Genomic DNA, 17,976 nt, shown 5'->3' on the forward strand with positions numbered 1-17,976 from the left:
GCTCCCGGCTGTCAGCTCAGGGTCTCACCCCGTTTGTTCGGAGAAATCTCTGCCGCTGGGCAGCGGGTGCAGCAGAGCTGCTGATACCGCCCGGTCCTAGCTGCTCCGCTCCGCGAGGAAACACGTCGGTACACTTCTTGTGTACTGCCCCGTAGTCTCTCTTTGCTTCCTCTGAGCAGAAGCGAGCTCTGCCGTGAATTCAGGCAGTTCGAATAGCGGATAAATCCTCGAAGGGTTCTGCAGAGGAGGTTCGTGCCCTGCCTTTACCCTCCGCGGGGTTGTCCTTCTCTGGATGAATGTCATCAGCAGCGCGCTCGGAAATGCAAAGCCGCTAGAACTAAATAAAACCCGTGTGATGTCATCTCGCAGAATAAGGATATCCTTACTACCGACTACGACTACCGAGCGTCTGAGCTATGTCAGTCTTACACAAGATAATCGACGATAGCACCCTGTAAACTGATGTTTTTCCTCATGATTTGTGAGCCATCGTTGTTGTCCAGTTAGAAATTTGACTTACTAGTAGGAGCACTTTCCAGAGAAAAAGGTTTCCAACTCAGCATTTCGCAGGGAAACTGCAGCAGTTCTTGTCAAGTTGAAACTAATGTGCTTTTTACTGCCACTTTGACATATATTTCAAAATCTCAGGGCAAGGCAGAAATTGACACCAAGGTTATTCCCAAGGGCAGTCCTTTGTTACTTTCCTGTTGGAACTGCTTGGTTTGGTTTCCTAATTAGTTTGACAAGTGGTTGCTTGGAGCCACATTATGTCAAAACATTGTGTGAAGTACGAGAATTTGTACTAATTTTGAAGTATAGGATTCTTTTTTGTGAACACTCAAGCTTTTTGGTTTGAGCAAGTTCAGTGAGCATTGGTTTGAGCAATCTCAATTGCAATAGCTGCAATATTTCTGTGTAAATTTTTCTTTGGGATGAGTCAGATGCCTTGAACTTCTGCCAAATTTCCAGTTAGTAGTGTAGTGTCTGTTTATTTAGCTGCAGGTTGAAACACTTTCTCAATGCCTTTTTTTGTTTGTTTGGTTTTTTGGCCCCCTCTCTTCTTTCCAAACCTGTTGCTTAGTACTGGAGCTGCACCTTCCTAGAACTGATTTGGAAGTCACATGCAGAAATATTACCCTGCAGTTCTCTTCTACTATGTTCATACTGCCCAGAACCAGAGGATGACCTTTATAAGAGGATTGGGTTGAAAGAGAGGATATGTAGCAAGGAGATATATCAAGATAATGAGAAAAAAAAATGTGATGGGAAAAGCAAACTGCTGAACTAATAGTTTACAATACTTTACAATGTTCAAAGCCCATACGGAGCCCTTGGCCTGCCCTGAGCCAGGACGTCCTACCTGTACCTTTGAATTGCTTCTTCCAGTCAGTTCCCTTGTTAAAATGTAGCCAATTTCTGCTCCCCTGCCCGATGATCTTTGCACCTTGCTGGCATGACAGAGATCTCTGCCATGTGCACGGTGTCAGGAATTGCTGGGTGTGCTGTGAGCAGCTAGCAGCAGAGGGCTCTCCGCACCAGCCCCTGGAATAGGAGAGGTATCAGCCTTTACTCTTCGTGCAAGGTTCTAACAGAAAGTGAGATTCTCTGAACCAGTGTGATTGCATCTACTGATAATGAAATCCTGCAAGGTCTGTGCAGTCTTGTAATGCTTTTGCATGACCCACAGACACACACAAGATGCCAGGAGACTTTGTGGGGCCTTGCTGCCTTTGATCACATGAACAAGAGTCAGAGGTCAACTCATCACAGAAAAAAATTGTATTCAGGAAAAAAAGGTTTAGTGGGAAGACAGACTAAAAATACTATAAGCCACCATGTAAGAGACATGAAAATTTAAACTTCAGGGAAGAAAGAAGGAAAAGTGAAGTTTGTGCGGTTTCGAAGATCATACTTTGTATTTTAAATTTATTCTTGAGTCTGGCAGTATGATACATAAGAGAAGTGCACACCTATGTGATTACTATCTTCCAGATCTGCATCATCCATGTAGGAGAAAAGTCTTAATAGTTCTATGTGTTTTGTTAAAGTCACTATTGTGATACTTTTTACTTGCAAGTTTAACCTGTACCTTTCACAAACCCATTGCAGACAGGGCATCCTGCTTGTCCCATTTGCCTCTTCTGCTCAAGTCAGTGTTAGTGATGGACATGTTGATATTGTTGTAGTTTCACAATTCTAAATGTACACCATATCAAAGCAATGGAATAGGATACAGAGTGGGAGGTGCTTACATTTCCCCTGTGCAAAGCCACCTGCTTGTTTCTGTGCCTTACTCCTAATGGCCTGGGCAGCTATATTCAGGTAGCACACTGCTCACATAGCCAAGTGGATCCATGGGAGCTGACCCAGTTCTGAGCAAGATTTAACTTAGGCAAAGGAGATGCAAATGTGCAACATTTTATAGAGATTCTTTTCTTGCAATTGGTGTATGTGTAATCAAGGATTTATTACACACTTTTTCATATGTGCAAGCAGTGTAAGATATGGGTAGAGTTCCTAGCATTTCCCTGATATCTTCTGTCATGTGTTTATGCACAAACAAGGCTCATCAGTTATATAAAAACCCCTGAACATAAAATCAATGTGCATTGAGTTAAAAGCTGTGTAATTAGTTAACTAGTAATGTGGAGATAATATAGTTAACTAGTTACGTGGAGATAATACAGGCATCTTCTACATTGAACAGGGCTTTGTATGCATGTTTGGCTGCTGTTATAATTTATTATTTTGTGTTTAAATTAGAAGTGAGGTAACGATTATTCACACTATGTTATTTAAACATGGTATTTTCTTGCCTGGGTCTTTTATCTCCCCCTTTCTTATCACACATGATATTATCCAGTGATGTCTCTATTTCATATTTAGCTCATATTTTAATAACAAGGACCATGTAATTCATATATGTTTGCTCAAATTTTTTCTTACTTGCTATCAAGCCAATTAAATTAGAAGAAGGGAAAGGCAAGGTTTTAGTTGGGTTTGCACTGCTGTACTCGTACACTTAAACAAGTTTATGTATTTAATTAACAACCCTTTTGGTTTCTTTTTATTACTAAAAATCAGACATCTGTGGTACTTCTGATGTGTCTTTTCTTGTTTGGTGCAGTTTAGCTAACAATGGCATCCACACTGGATCAGAAACAAGCCACTGGCAACCAAAATTCATGGGATAGTTTGCTACCAGATTTCCCTAAAGGCCCACTGTGCAGATATCGTAACAGAGCTTCCTTCAACTGGAAGGAGATGGCAGTGTTAGTAGATGGCGAAGATATCATCCAGCTTAAGGTAAACTTTGCAAGAATCGTAATCATGTTTTAATTTTGGAGATATCAGTAGAAGCAAGTATGTGATTTTCAGAGGAAGAGTAGTTAATAACTCTCTAAATGTGGAGCATGAAGAAATTGGGTTTGTAGGTCCACTTTTCAGAACAGGACTGAACTTTTAGGCAACCTACTTTGCTGTCTCATAATGCTCATTTAATTACTGAACACCAGGGGAGATCAGCAGGTGCTACATTACAGAATTTCAGTGTTCATTTCAAACTGAGACAGAGCTATATTTACCATATTTCTTTCCTGTTTGCATTAAATCATATATCCCATGTTTTTTCAATGCACTTAAGCAGAGCTAAGTTCAAGCCACTGTCAAACACAGTATTTGACTTGCCATAATTTCCTGCAATCTGTACTTGCATTAATACTTATGTGGCATTGCATTTGGACAGATTAGCATGTCTACCTCACTGAAAGCTAAGCCTACCAAAAAAAGAGGTTAAGTGCAGTGCAGGAGATGGTGTGGAAATGCATAGTTTGAAGATGTAGGAGGGGAAAGAACTAGTTTTTTTGAAGGTAGATTCACATGGAATTAAGCTAATCCTGAATGTTCACCATAGTTATTAAACTCCTAGCAGATAGACCAGAAAAATCAAAAGGGCCTTGTTCTACATCTGACTGATGTGCTTAAGAGCATAGGCAAAATGCAAGTGCTCTGTGTCCAAGGGAGTTTCAAAGCTGTGTCAGCATGTAGTGTTCATACAGAGAGAGGGAATAACTCTGCCCTTCAAAGTAAAGCACAGGAAGTCTGGTTTTCTTCCTTCTTATTGTGCCATGCTCTTTGGAGGGGAGGAAAGGGCTTTATAAACCTTTCTAACAGATTTTGCATAAGGCACTTCACTTTTTTTATAAATTATGTGAAAGACAGTTGGGAAGATGTGGATATCTTGAAGACACAGTCCGAGTTTAAAAAATGCCATATATTATCTAATGAAAAAAAATTCCAAATTAAAACACTAAAGATGTACATCCCCGAATTGAGTGGCTGCATGTGATGGTTCCATTAAACAGAATACATGTCTGCTTTCATCTGGGAATAATGCAGCTGTGGTAGCTTAATGGATTTACCATGATGGCATATTTCTAACTGAGTGTAACCCCTGGAGTTTTACCTTTCTGCTCAGATTAAGGGACTTTGCCCTTTAAATACTGCCAGCAGCTTAATCTATTGAAATAATGAAGCTGCTGTAAAAAGCAAGTAAGTTTTACTGTGCTGTTCTCTACATTCAGAACGAATCAGTGAATCATTATTACTTCATGATGAAGGAGCTTTTATGAAATCTAACTGCATGAGCTGTGTATATAATGACAGACCATTTAAATATATTTTTTAATTCTCTGGAGTTTTTGCTTTATAAATTTACACCTTCTATGAAACAGTTGTAGTTTGAGGCCCAATATTATCATAGAACAATATTAACTGGTTTTGTTAATGCTTTTAGATTAACATTCTCATGATGCTTTCTCCACCCCCCCCCCAAGAACAGAATCTTCTCTGCTCTGGAAAGTGATCCTCTCTTTGCACATCATCCTGGGGAAGATTTGTGCCGTGAGAAGTATCAGGAGCTGACATTCCTGCGCTGTAAAAGGCTCTTTGAGTATGATTTTCTTACGCAGCAAGAGATCATGGAGAACCCATCAAGGATCTTTAGTATGGTGCTCTGTGTAGGGATGTACGATTGGTCTGTCTCTCTCCAGTTTTTCTTACATTGTGCTGTAAGTACAGTTCAAGAGGTATAGTAGTGTTTATTTGAATTTAAGTGAGTTCTAGTACCACAACTCTCTTCCTTTATGCCTATTTTATTAAAGCTGTATCTTTTCCTAGTCCTTTGTTTTCAAAAATGAAGTTCAGTTTTAACTGTTTAGAAGCATCAGAGAGCTGTGGGTATTCTTTGTCATTAAGCCCTTTCTCCACTGGAATCCCACCTGGAAAGTAAATGTGGAGCAGAGATACAGATAGATATTTTGTTGCCTACCGTTTCACCTTTGTCCACTCCTCTGCTTCCTCTCTAGAGCAGTAGCAGCCAAAGAACTTGGTTGTTGGTGTCTGTGTGTTTGCTAGAGATACAGGTATCAGAAACTTGCTTGCCTAAGCCCCAGTGTCTTGATGAAGGGCAGAATCCAGAAGGAAGGGAAGCCAGTGTAAAGTTTCTCACTGACATCAGTGGCTGGGTTCTGTTAATCAGTTGCTTCCCAGATGTGTGCTTCACACAGATGGTGAAGTAATATCAGTTGAAATAATTATTACTATTCACATGGCAGGGAAAGGTCTAGGAATTATAATTTTGTTACGTGAACATCCATCTAGGAAAACTGAATGCAGCATTTTTGTCTGATCTTGAAGCAGCTACCTTGAGTTCCCAATCTATCTGCAATAAAATGAACTGGAATGGTCTTTTAAGTTTTAATTTACTGAGGGGACAGCATAAAGGACAAGTGGAAAGCATTTTTATGACTTTGCAATGAAGGCTTGAACAGGTTAGAGCTGCGACAAGTTCAGTCCTCTGCAAAGGGGCCTTGACAAGATCAAATCCTGACTTACCTCGCCTAGCTGTAGTTTGCTGTGCAGCCCACTTTCCCTGAGCTCTTTCATGGACATGACTATTACAAATGTGCAATTTCTGCTTTCCATCGTGGGGCATGGATTTCATCATAATTCTCTGTTTTTACAGGTATTTGCAGGTCCAATTATGAGTGCTTCTAAGAGGTTTGCACACGTTGTGAATCAAGTTTTTAGCATGGAGGTAATTTTTTAAAATAACTAGTGGGAAATGGGCACTGTCAGAACCACTTGCACCCTTGTGTTATTTCTGGTCTCTTTACATACCTAGGTACTTACAAATAGCAAAAGAAAAGACCATGGAGCAAGTTCAAGCACTGAGTTCTGGCTATCCTTACTACTAGCTGCTAAACCAATTCCTGGGTCTGTTTTAGACTGTCCAAGTTAACATGCAGACAAGGTTTGGGGTCTTCTTCTAAAAGGCAGTATGGATGACACCAATTTAGTCTCTGTCCACAGTCATTTAAGAATATCCTACTAGGGTATACATACCCTTGCCATGATACTATAAAAATTCCATTCTGGTGCTATAAAATGGAAAATAATATTGTCAGAATTCCAGAGAAACACCACATGGGATCCAGTGGAGACTCAGGGCCAAGTATCCTGCAGAGTAAGTGCAGGCTGCCTGATACAGAAGGTGCCAATCCTAAACAGTTTCTCCAGTCTAAGCCATGTGAGCAGCATTCACTGTGTGTCTGGACTCTCTTTGATTTTGCAAGATAAATGTGCTGAACACACCCAAACTGAGCTTTGTGCTTCTTTTGGTACTCTTTATCACCTTTTTCTTTTTTTTTCTTGCCAAATTGCCTTCCAACAGCTGAATTTGCAATCGTTTGACTGTCTTCCAGTTTTAATTACTGTAATAAGGTGGTCTTGAACTGTGCCTTGTGTGTCTTTATTTAGATTTTTGGATGTTTTGCTCTGACTGAACTCAGCCATGGAACTAATGCCAAAGGCATCCGGACTACTGCCACATTTGATCGTAGCACTCAGGTTAGTCCTTAATGCACAGGAATAATGTTTGACAGTGTTAAGCTCTGTTGTTTACTAACAGGACAAAATAATTCAAGGATTTCTTTGATTAACAAGAAAAAATCAAGTTCAATTCCAAATATAAAAAAAAATTGTGAAATATTTACATTATTATGAATTACTCCAATGAACCCGTTGTTTCTTGTTAAAACAATACACAGCAATTTCTGTTTTCTTGCTTTTTCGTCTGGTTGTGGTACAAAATAAGGATAACAGCCTTCTCCTTGGTTGTGTCTCTTAAGGAATAATTGTATCTGAAGATTAAATTGTCTGTCTCCTAGGATTATTTCCTAGGAGAAAAAGACAAAAATAAGAGGACTATCAAACAGTCTCAAAGAATAAAAAAATAAGCTACATTTTCCATTAGGATAGTGCTTGTAATCAACACTACTGCAGAAAGAAATTCACTGTCCTAACATTTTCCCAGTAAATTATTAGATTTCATTGTAGTTTTACATTAAGGCAGAAGAAAATAGAAGTTGAGAGAGGAGGCTGTTGGAATGTTCTCTCACTCTTTGTCATCTACATGCTTCGTTTATGCCAAGTTGAATTGAATATCTGTTATTTAATGTCCTAAGAAGGTAGGCCCATCACCTCCTCCAAAGACTGGCATTTTATTGCACTGTAACATACAGAACTGGGTGCTGATCCTGCCAACAAACAATGGCACATCATAAAATGCCTTCAAAGTAATGAGAAATGAGAATCATAGATTTGAAACATAAGATTTTATGTTCTTCAGTAAGACAACATTTCAGTCTGTATTTTTTCAGTCCCTCACTTGAACTCACAGCTCAGTTTAACCCAATATCTAGGAAATGTTTCTGAGTCCATCAATTTGCTTTACTTTTCTTTTTTAGCTGCTGAAATGAGCAATTAAAAGGGCTTAATTTCAGGCTTTACAATGAAGTAATGAACTTTTTCAACTTTAATTTTTTTCATAACTGCCATGTGTTCTCTCCAAAGTTGAACACAGTAAGAGAGATCTCAGGTGTTGGAGTGCAGTACAGAATGAATTCCTGTCAGTTAAGGAATGTTTTCAAAACATTACTGTGGTCATGAAAAAGAAAATAGCTGTGTGATAATTTTTCTAAAATATGTAATTTTCTTCTTTCTTTCCTGACTATAGGAATTTATCATCAATACACCTGACTTTGAAGCTGCAAAGTTCTGGGTTGGTAACATGGGAAAACATGCCACTCATGCAGTTTTGTATGCCCAGCTCTATACTCCTGATGGACAGTGCGAAGGATTGCATTCATTTCTTGTACAGGTAGGGTAGAAATATTACTAATCCTTTTCTCTTTTGTGGAGGAGTGGATACAAATGAAAGACTTCATGTTATGCTGTTATTTCTACCTGACCAGCAGATTCTTTATTTAATGCCTTCACAGTTTATTGCAGTTGTAACAAGTGTACTGATTTTACATGTTCACTGATTGTGTTATGGTTGTACAGCCAGTTTTATACTGCCAGTTTTCTGAAAAAAAATTCTGAAAAATATAAAAGAGCTGAAAACTCTGCAGTTGATCATGGTACGTACACATGTAGAACTTACCTGTGCTAAATGAAAGTGCTGCATGAGGTTTAACATGATTTATGTCTGCCAATGCTGCAGGCTGATCTTCATGAAATCTGCAAGCTTCTACCACAGAAATCAGTTTGTGAGATTAAAGGCATCAGAAAATAAGGTTAATGCAGTAGAAAACGTGTACATAATAAAATGAACTAGTTGCAGAATGAGCTGATTTTATTTACAGTATCAGGGGATATCTCGAAGCTGATTGTTACATAAAGGTTCCATTAATTCCTACTGCGTCTCTGTACAACTGAAAAAGGTTTCAGTGCTAGTCTGATGAGGGCAGTCATCAGTGTTAAGGTGTATTTAACACAGTGAGATAATTAGTGTCATATTGCCAAAGTAATTTTCATTAAAGGATCTATGTCCTGAATAAGAAGGTGCATAAGTACAAGTTTTATCCAGAATTATGTGCTTGGAAGAAACAGAGAGCTTTCTTTAGTGTTAATAACAGGATATAAGTTGGGAATATTTCCAACATTTGGAAAGTTCGGTCAATAACTTTCACTGTTCCACAACTGAAATAATGTTTTGTTTCACTTCTATACAGATTCGAGATACAAAAACTCTCCTACCAATGCCTGGTGTGATGGTCGGTGACATTGGAAAGAAAATTGGGCAGAATGGGTTGGATAATGGGTAAGTCAATCCATTTGAAGGAGGAAACATTCTAGGTTATATCACAATGTAGTGGTGCAAATATCCCCCTATGTCTGTTCTGTCTTTGCTTCGGAGGTGTTCACTAGTGGTTTTAAGTTGTTGGTATTTCTAAGAAAAAAAACCTCCAGACTGAAAAATCTTGAATTTCAGTATTTTGTATCTCAAGAAACATAGTCTTTCAGTTTCTCTAACTTACTAGAATATGAAGTGTCCTGGTATTCTGTGAATATCTCCAAGCAGTCTTGAGTTACAGACTCTGCAACAATAATAATGAAAAAAAAAAAAAAAACCCAACAAAACCCTATAGGTTCTGCATAAATAACTTTATCAGCCTCTGAACCTATCTGGGTGTAAGACCTTACTTCTTTTCTCTGTTGATTTCTATCCCACAGAAAAGCTATGTGGTCCACAGGCAAGGTTTATTGTTAGTAAGTATCTAAGATTAATGAGACCCAGTAGAGAAACTGGGTATCTTGTTTAAGCAGTAGGATTTCTGGACTAACCCTGGTCACTGCAGAAGAGAAGGAGAAGGCTAGGTTGTTTTTTTCTGTATTCTCTGTGTACAGCTGAAACAAAAAAGTGCCTGAGCTCCTTTACTTAGTCATAGGCTTCAATGACATTACTGGGTCTCTGCTTTACTAACAAAGGCATCTGATGGGAAGGAGGGACAGTGAGGAAATCGAGGTAGATTTTTGCATTAAAACAGTGAATGTGTAAAAATTAATATTTAAACCCTCGTATTACATAGCTCTGGATAAGGGCAGTAACCTAAAATAGTAAGGAGGGGCATCACTTCTTTATGGCTGAAATTTAACTCTTTCTGTAGATTCAGTTTGTTGCAGACATATGTATTGCCTTTCATAACATACCATTGCAGTGAACAAAGTATAGACATCCTAAATTATTCTGGTTTCAAATGTAATGGCTTGGGTTGTCTTTCCATAAGGTTGTAAGTCTTCTGTAGTTTGTTGTCTGTACTAGCCTCCTCCTTTTGTCCTAAATAGGCTGTAGTGGCAAAAATAGCACTGAATTTTATGTTTATGTAGTTCATTCTCTTTGATTCTCTGTTTCCCGAAACACAGAAGAAATACATGAATAATTAAAAGAGAAAATTAAGTTCTACAGAGGAGTTCTACAGAGGAAAAAGAGGGAGGTGTGGGGTGTGGTGACTTTTTGCCTGTTTCTGCATTACAAACTAGTAGCCACCAGATGGCACAGCAACATGGGTTTGAGCAATCTGAATGTCATTTCACTTCCAATTCAAGTTCAAATTTTGCTGTTCATTCTTAGTTTGCTGCATAGTTTGACATGAAACACGAGGAGAGTATGCTTGTCACATAACTTCAAAGTGCACATAATTTTACATCTATTTATCCCTTGATCTGCTGGGAAAAAGTACAGCATTTCTTAAAATATTGATAAGAATTGTATAATCTGAAATTATAATCCACATAATACACTGTAAATAAGAGATACCAATGACTTCTTATCATGATGTCAAATGGAGTCCCTTATCTTGTTTATAAAATGTCATTTAAAGCAGTGATAGAGCATTCTAATCTTCCTGTTTGCACATGTTGCTTTAAAAAAAATAATTTTCTGCTAACAACAGTGCCCGAAGAGCCCCAATTATGGATCTAGATCTCTTAAGTATTAATTTAGTCCCTCCATTAGAAAGTTTAAGACAGCACTTGCAGATTAACACAGAAGGATGAGGGAACTCAAGGCTGCACACACTGAGCTGTCAGAAGTGTCAGGATTTATGGACATTGCTTCTCAGAGGGACATGAAGGTGTGGATGGGGACTGGAGATGTAGCAGCATCAGACTTCTGCATTTGTTTGCAGAGACACCAACCTGTGCCACCTTAGCAAGTGGACTGTTTGTTGCATGATTTGCAAAACACCAGGATTCACAGAGAGGCTTTTCACCAGACCCTGCCTTATCATGGTGCTCTCCTTAGCCATTTAACAGTCTTTTATCCTAGCTTATCCCAGAGAAAGCAGAGCCTGCAGTATAGAAGCCTATTGTATGTGGAGATGAGAAAACACTCCCTTTTGCTGTGACTACCAAGATTAGTCTCTACTGCATGCATTGACAGGTTTTTTGAATATGTGTGTGAAGTCTAGTTCAACTACCATAAACTCTTAGTAAATCAGGTCTATTTCCATGTAGCTGCATTCAGGATATGTGGTCAGAGTGAAGGGGTTAAACCACGACAGTCAGTCTGACATCTCTGCCAGGAATATCCCATTTTGTTCATGTGCTTCAAGAAATTTGTGCAAATAATTTTCAATATGGATATAGAGAGTTAAGTTCCTGAACCCTAATGAAGGTCATGGGGAAGAAATTCCAGAGCCTCCTTGGAAAATGCCATTGATTTATGCTATGTAAGAGAACAGAGTAGGTGATTGTAGTTGTCCCTTCTGGCTTTGGAAAACAATTAATCTCTTGGGTTGTTTGGCTGAAGGTTGGTTTCCTGCTAATGCAGAGTGTAATGTTTTCAGTAACAGAAAGAATTTCAGAAGTTATGTGGGAATTTTTGCAGTTTAAATCCAATTGACTAACCTGCTCCTTCTAAGTCTGTCTTTCCAAATAATTCTCATAGCTTCATAGGGTTTTGCAGGTCTTTGCAGTTTCAGCCACCCTGACAGAAAAGACAATCCCTGTAAAATATTTCAAAATATTTTTCTGTCTCTTGAAAATTTGCAACAATTCGTGTAATCAATACACAAATGGTTAAAAATAGAACTCCGGTTTTTCCTATGGAGAGTTTAGACTAGGTTTGTGTTTTGTTATCAAAATTACATCAGACTGCCACCAGGAGATGCAAGTGCTTCAGACTTTATTTTGTGATCTTAAAATGTCCACCTGTTGCTAGTGCTCTGGCAGTCTTTGAAAGATGCTGTTCACTGATGCCCCAAAATGGAAGTAGCTGAGGATAAAAAAACAAGCACTGAAAAAAATCTCCAGGTGTTTGGGATTTCAGGGGCTTTTCAGTAAAATTCATGGCAGGAATTACGGGACACACACACACACATAAAGCAAGAGCTTGGGTAAGTGTTGATGTACATTTCTGTTTCTTTCCTTTGGTGTGGTGTTAGCTTTTTTCTACCCTGACTAATGTAACGTTACCTAAATTGCCTGTTATTGCAGTGCACAACTTGGTGGTGAACCAATTTTGTGTCCAGTTGTAACTAGCAGCAAATTGCTGCTTTTCCCTCTCCAGAGATGGAAATGATTCCCAACTGAATCTGCATGGGGAAGAGTGAAAATCAGCTCTAATTGTGTTTCTGAAGTGGTAAAAGAATTGTTAACTGGGTTTAATTATAATGATGGACTTTGGAAAGCTGATGGGGTTTATTAGCTGTTTAACAACCTCTCACGTTTAATTAAAATGTGATCAATCTCTGCACACATACAACATGCTGAGATGTTCAGCATGTTCTCTAGCAATCAGTGAGGCCAGATTAAGTTTTCTGGATACTGAAAACAAAATAAAACACCCAAAAGGAAATGGGTAAAGGGGATTTACTGGGAGAAAAGCAATAAATTATGTAAAAAATCCCTTCTGGAAAAAGATTGCAGGCTCACAAAGCCCTCGCTACAGTTCTTTGTATATTGGCAAAGATGGCATACATCACAAAACCTCCAAGCCATAACAGATGACTTTTAAATGGTTAATTCATTTTTTCTTTGTTGCTATTTCAGTATCATTGCCAATAATACATTATGATTCTGTTACTGCTAGTTTAAGGGCAGAACAGATGAAAGTCTAGTCCTTCAAAGGGTTTTGTCTCCTAGTATTTATCCTCTTAACTCTCATTTAGATTTTGCAATGGTTGCTGTTATTTCACTAGGAAGATAAGAACTGTAATAAATGGTTGAAGCCTAAATAGTTTTGGGGCTTCATCTTGCAATCTGAAGCAGTAGTTTGGTGAAGATAATATCCATAATCAGCATCTTTGGTTGTTTGCTTCTACTCCCACACTGTATTTTTCTTTGTGCTAGGATGAACTTTTATGTAGCTGTGTTGGGGACTCAGCTGGCAAACTGGAACTGCCTGAAAACTAATCTGAGAAAAACCACCGAACAATTTTAGCTGTGTTCAACCAGATCATTTGTCAGGTCTGGTTCACTGCAAGGCCTCAGGAGAGGCTGTTCCAGTACTGGGGAAGGGACAGTACAGAGATGTGAATAAGAAATCAAGTGTAGAATTCAGTCCTGCTTCTCAAATATACAAGCTTGTGTTTGTTTAGCATTTTTATTGACTTGCAGCTGCTGACCAAAGTCACAAACAATTGCAATAGCAATGAAGTGGCTATAAAAAAATAAATGTTAAAAAGGCTTGGATTTTGCAGCAGAATCATTGATATTTCCCTGTTTTGCCCTCCTCACTTAGTTTCTGCAGTCAAGGTTAGACACTGTATGGGTACATACAGTGCTGTGCACATTGCTAAGATGTAGACACACTGCTGCCAAGTCCTGCCTTATCCCTCATTTTTGTTATGTTCATGTGCCTCAAAACTGTGCAGCCATAACCAGTTCACACTGAAAGACACTTGGTGCTGATGGGGAAAGGTAGATTCAATTCAGATCTGGTCACACATTTGTTTTATCACCCACAGAAAAAGAATCTCACATCTACAGTGAACTTCAAAAAACCTTTTTTCTTGCTCAGCTTCCTCTGTCAGCTCTCAACAGCAGCAGGAGTCTGTTCATCCAGAGCTCCTCACGAGACTGGCACTTAGGCTGTAAGAACTGTAGGGTGACTGGGTCTTTGTGTGTCCATGAAGTCCACTAAGGTAGGATTAGGAGGCCTATGAAATGCTGTGTTGTTTTCTATTGCTATTGAGCATTACTGTACACTACTGAGCATTACTGTACAGAGCTGCCTTCTTAGATTAGAGCCTTGATTGTAGAAACTAGAGCTAAAATACTGCCTTGCAGTTTTCCCCAGTTTCTCTGTAACTCTCTTCAACTCTAACCTTTCTGTGAGTTTCAGCCTGGAATATGTGGCTATTTTCTTTCCTTCTGCAAGTTTTTCACCAAACCTCTGAAATATTATTCTTCCTAAGGTTTACTATATCCCATAAACAGCCGTGAGATCACTTGACTCACAGCCTTCCAATACCGTTCACCTGCTTTCTGTTTCTGGCTGGAAAGTCTGTCTGGTGTCATTGCACCATCTCTAAGGTAGTCAGTAACAAAAGCTGGCAGGAAAGGCATTATAGTGAGTCTATAGTGAGTCTGAAATTCACCAAGGCATGTTTGAGCTATTTGTATTATAGGTAACAGTTCAGTAATTTAGTACTGGCAAAAGGAGCTTGTAGCTTTTCCAGCTGCTCCTTTTTTATCAGCATTACTGACCACCAGATGAATTACTATTGCATGATTTAAAGTCAGTAAGATTAACTTTGCTTGAAATGTTCCCTATACCACTGGCCAAAGACCCCAAATAAGAATGCTACTTTTGCAATAGCACTCCACTCTGCGCAGCTACTCTGGGTAGAAATCTGTGTGATACATGATGCAAAATTGCACATTGCTGTAGAGCCCTGTGGTACATATTTGAAGTGACAGCTCTCTGTCTGTCTTGCTGAGAGGTCTTAATCTCAATCATGCTATTTGCTGTGCTGAAGAGGCCCTAAGTAGGGTAACTTTCAAACCTCTGGTCTTGTCATCACTGGGTGAAATTTAGCCATTTTCCAAACTTGCTGGTACATGATATCCCCATGACTGTGTGTACAGTTCCATTATTGTAAAATATTTCTTCAATTCTTTAAGGAGATTTCCCCCCTAAATGCACAGACAGATGTGGGCCAAGTCTGTGCTTTCTGGGCTAATAACCATTAGAAATGTGATCATTGACTTCATTAAATCTTACTATTTATTTTTAATATGTTCCAATATTAAGTTCAAATTGGCCAGTATGTCTAACAATTCCCAACAGCAAAATTCTTGGAGAAGGAGTGTAACAGCAGTTGGCAGCGATCTCAGAATGTTGCCTAAACCCCCTAGTCCTGTAAGGTTCTGCTTTTATTTTCAACACTGATGCTCATAGGCAAAATACCTTCATTCTTTACACATGGGAATTTTCTGTGTGATTTTTAATTGCTAATTCTGCCACTCCCTCTTGCTTCTTAAAGTTTTTACCATCTTGTATGCCTTTATTTTGATATCATCTTACAGGGAAAGAAGGAAATTATGTCCATAATAGATAATATCAAGGGAAAAAAATATAAGCTTTCAGAACCTGTTATTTGAATTCATTTTGATTTTAAGAAAATAGCTTATTATATAATGATAGGAAATTTATTCTGGTTCACTAGCTGTGAAAAAAGTTATTAAAGAAGGGTGTACATGTAGTTTTTAATCATGATAATTCTAGGTCATCTTTTATGTGGTACAGAATTAGCTTAGTTATGTCAGACAGATTAAACTTTGTGGAAGATTTTTCACTCTTTTCAACAAAAGACTTCCTCTAGATTTAACTTTTTGGGATTGTATCACAGCAGGTGAAAGTGGGTAAAATTGTTTAGGTCATTTTGGGAGTTGCTTTGTTTGGCTTGAATCTGTCACATGTTCAATATAAGTAGGCTTGAATTTCCTAGAAGTATGTTGTTGGTATATAGATCTATATAGCATTAAATTTGAATTGGCTTTTTATGAACTCTTGAGTCTCAAGCACGTATTTCAAACAAATTTCTGCAACTACACAACTTTGCTGAATGAATTGAACTAATTACTACAGTGTGAAAGACAACAGGATCATTTGCCATCTTATTCATTTACATTATCTCCCAGGTAACAAGTGATGGGACAAAAGGCCTCAAGTTGCACCAGGGGAGGTTTAGGTTAGATACTGGGAAAAATTTCTTCACTGAAAGGGTAGTTAGGCATTGGAACAGGCTCTCCATGGAAGTGTTTTAGGAAGAAAGTTTTTATGAAGAGAGTAATCAGGCATTGGAATGGGCTGCCCGGAGAGGTGGTGGATTCACCATTCCTGGAGGTTTTTAAGATGAGACTGGATGTGGCACTTAGTGCCATGGTCTAGTAACCATGGTAGGGCTCGATGTGATGATCTTGGAGGTCTTTTCCAACCTGGTTGGTTCTATGATTCTGTAAGTGTTCAGAAGTCATGTGGATGTCACACTTGGGGATATGGTTTAGTGGTGAACATGGTGGTGCTGGGTTAATGGCTGGGCACTACGATCTTGGAGGTCTTTCCCAGCCTTAATGATTCCATGATTACTACCACGAATCTCACCATTCATTACACACAAGGCTAAGCATGTTCCAAAGAAGTATTTGCAAAGAGAAGGCTAAAAAACTGGAGCCTTCGAAATTTCTTCCTAATCTGTGCCCCAAAATTTGTATAATCTCTATGTTAGGTCAGCTCTTCCTTTAATCTGGTTTGTAATTCCAGTTTTTATCACTCATTCAATAGCTTTAAAAATAATATTTCATTGCTTTCTTCTATGCATGTTTTCCTACTTGGGAGGGATCCTTTATAAGCATCCATGAAATCCCCTTACTTTCATCACTATGATTCCTTCTTAAACTTCTCATTTGCTCTGATGGCTTATAACAAGTGCCATTGAGTAGCTGCCAGTGTGCTGTGACAGGCAGGTATCCTGTCAAGAAAGTATTCTTCTGCTTCACTCTTTGTTTGAACACATTTGTAGCTTCCTGCCTTATGCTTGGATTGTAAGGTCCTAGGAGGAAGCACCTTCTTGGAATTCTATGATGTACAGCAACTATGAAAAGAGAGTGCTAAACTAGTGACCTAAACCTTGCCACATGTACTCTCCTGTAATTGAGTAATAACAATTCAAAAGCTCCAGTTCTGTCTAAGATGCATGCTATTGCTTAAAACTTTTGGCTGTTATACCATTTTAGTTGTGATTTTATTTGGGGTATAAGAAGCAGAGAATGTGAATTTAACAAAAAGATCTTTCTTGAATGAGATTTGTTTATTTTCAGTGATATGAAAACATATTAGCAGAGAGAGAAATCAGATTTTTTGGAAATGATGAATTTGCTTGTTACAGAGTAGTGTTCCCTAACTGAAACTGACACTTAATAAAGCACTTACTAGCATTGTTAAGGCCAGTAAGCAGCTGGTTCTTGGTTAGGATAGCACACCTTTCTAAGTCCAAAAATACCATGTATCTCTAAGGCTGAATAAATTCAGTATGCAGATATGTTTCCTTGGAAACAACTCATAATTTTAAAGCACATGCAGCAATGCAGCCCTTATGTAATTTATTAATGTGAAAGACCTGGCTCTCGTGAGCCTTATTAAATAGATCAGCCTGTATTGGCAGGAAAAAGGAATTTTCTTTGATTACAAATACAGCTTTTCAAGTGCTATTAGGTACTGTGATATTCGTGAGTGGGGTTGATACTACCACTAGTGTGCCAAGTTGTATTGCCCATTTGGGTGAAACAGTCCATACAGTTTCTTCCTGAAGAATATGAATATTTAGGACTTTCTCCCATTTATAACAACTTCCCTCTTTACTGCTGCTATGGCGCTGCAACTTAGAAAAGGTTATCCTGCTCTTCCTTTTTAAGATGCCACATTCCAGGGAACAGAAATCCTAATTTGAGTTAAAACAAAGGAATATTTTCCATTTGGTTCTTTTTCAGGGCACTGTTTTAGCTATGTTCTCATTTGTATCGCATGAATGATCCTCACAGATCTATGTTTTAGACTCATAAAAATATATAGTGTCTGTATTCCAAAGCAATCTCCAGACTGGACTAAACAACACTTCAGTAAAG

The 17,976-nt window shown here is 38.5% G+C and overlaps 1 protein-coding gene across 1 annotated transcript in view; it reads left to right on the plus strand.

The window, feature by feature from the left end:
• Positions 1 to 3,138: 3,138 nt before the first annotated feature.
• The window catches only part of ACOX3 (acyl-CoA oxidase 3, pristanoyl), a 30,329-nt gene continuing 15,491 nt past the window's right edge, over positions 3,139 to 17,976 (plus strand). Inside the window, exons 1-6 of the mRNA XM_009070769.1 lie at positions 3,139 to 3,306; positions 4,836 to 5,069; positions 6,026 to 6,097; positions 6,820 to 6,909; positions 8,078 to 8,221; positions 9,078 to 9,166. Coding sequence (XP_009069017.1) covers positions 3,139 to 3,306; positions 4,836 to 5,069; positions 6,026 to 6,097; positions 6,820 to 6,909; positions 8,078 to 8,221; positions 9,078 to 9,166 — 797 coding nt within the window. The remainder of the gene's footprint in view (positions 3,307 to 4,835; positions 5,070 to 6,025; positions 6,098 to 6,819; positions 6,910 to 8,077; positions 8,222 to 9,077; positions 9,167 to 17,976) is intronic.

This window comes from Acanthisitta chloris, unplaced genomic scaffold, assembly GCF_000695815.1.
Source record: "Acanthisitta chloris isolate BGI_N310 unplaced genomic scaffold, ASM69581v1 scaffold42242, whole genome shotgun sequence".
Classification (NCBI taxonomy): Eukaryota; Metazoa; Chordata; class Aves; order Passeriformes; family Acanthisittidae; genus Acanthisitta; species Acanthisitta chloris.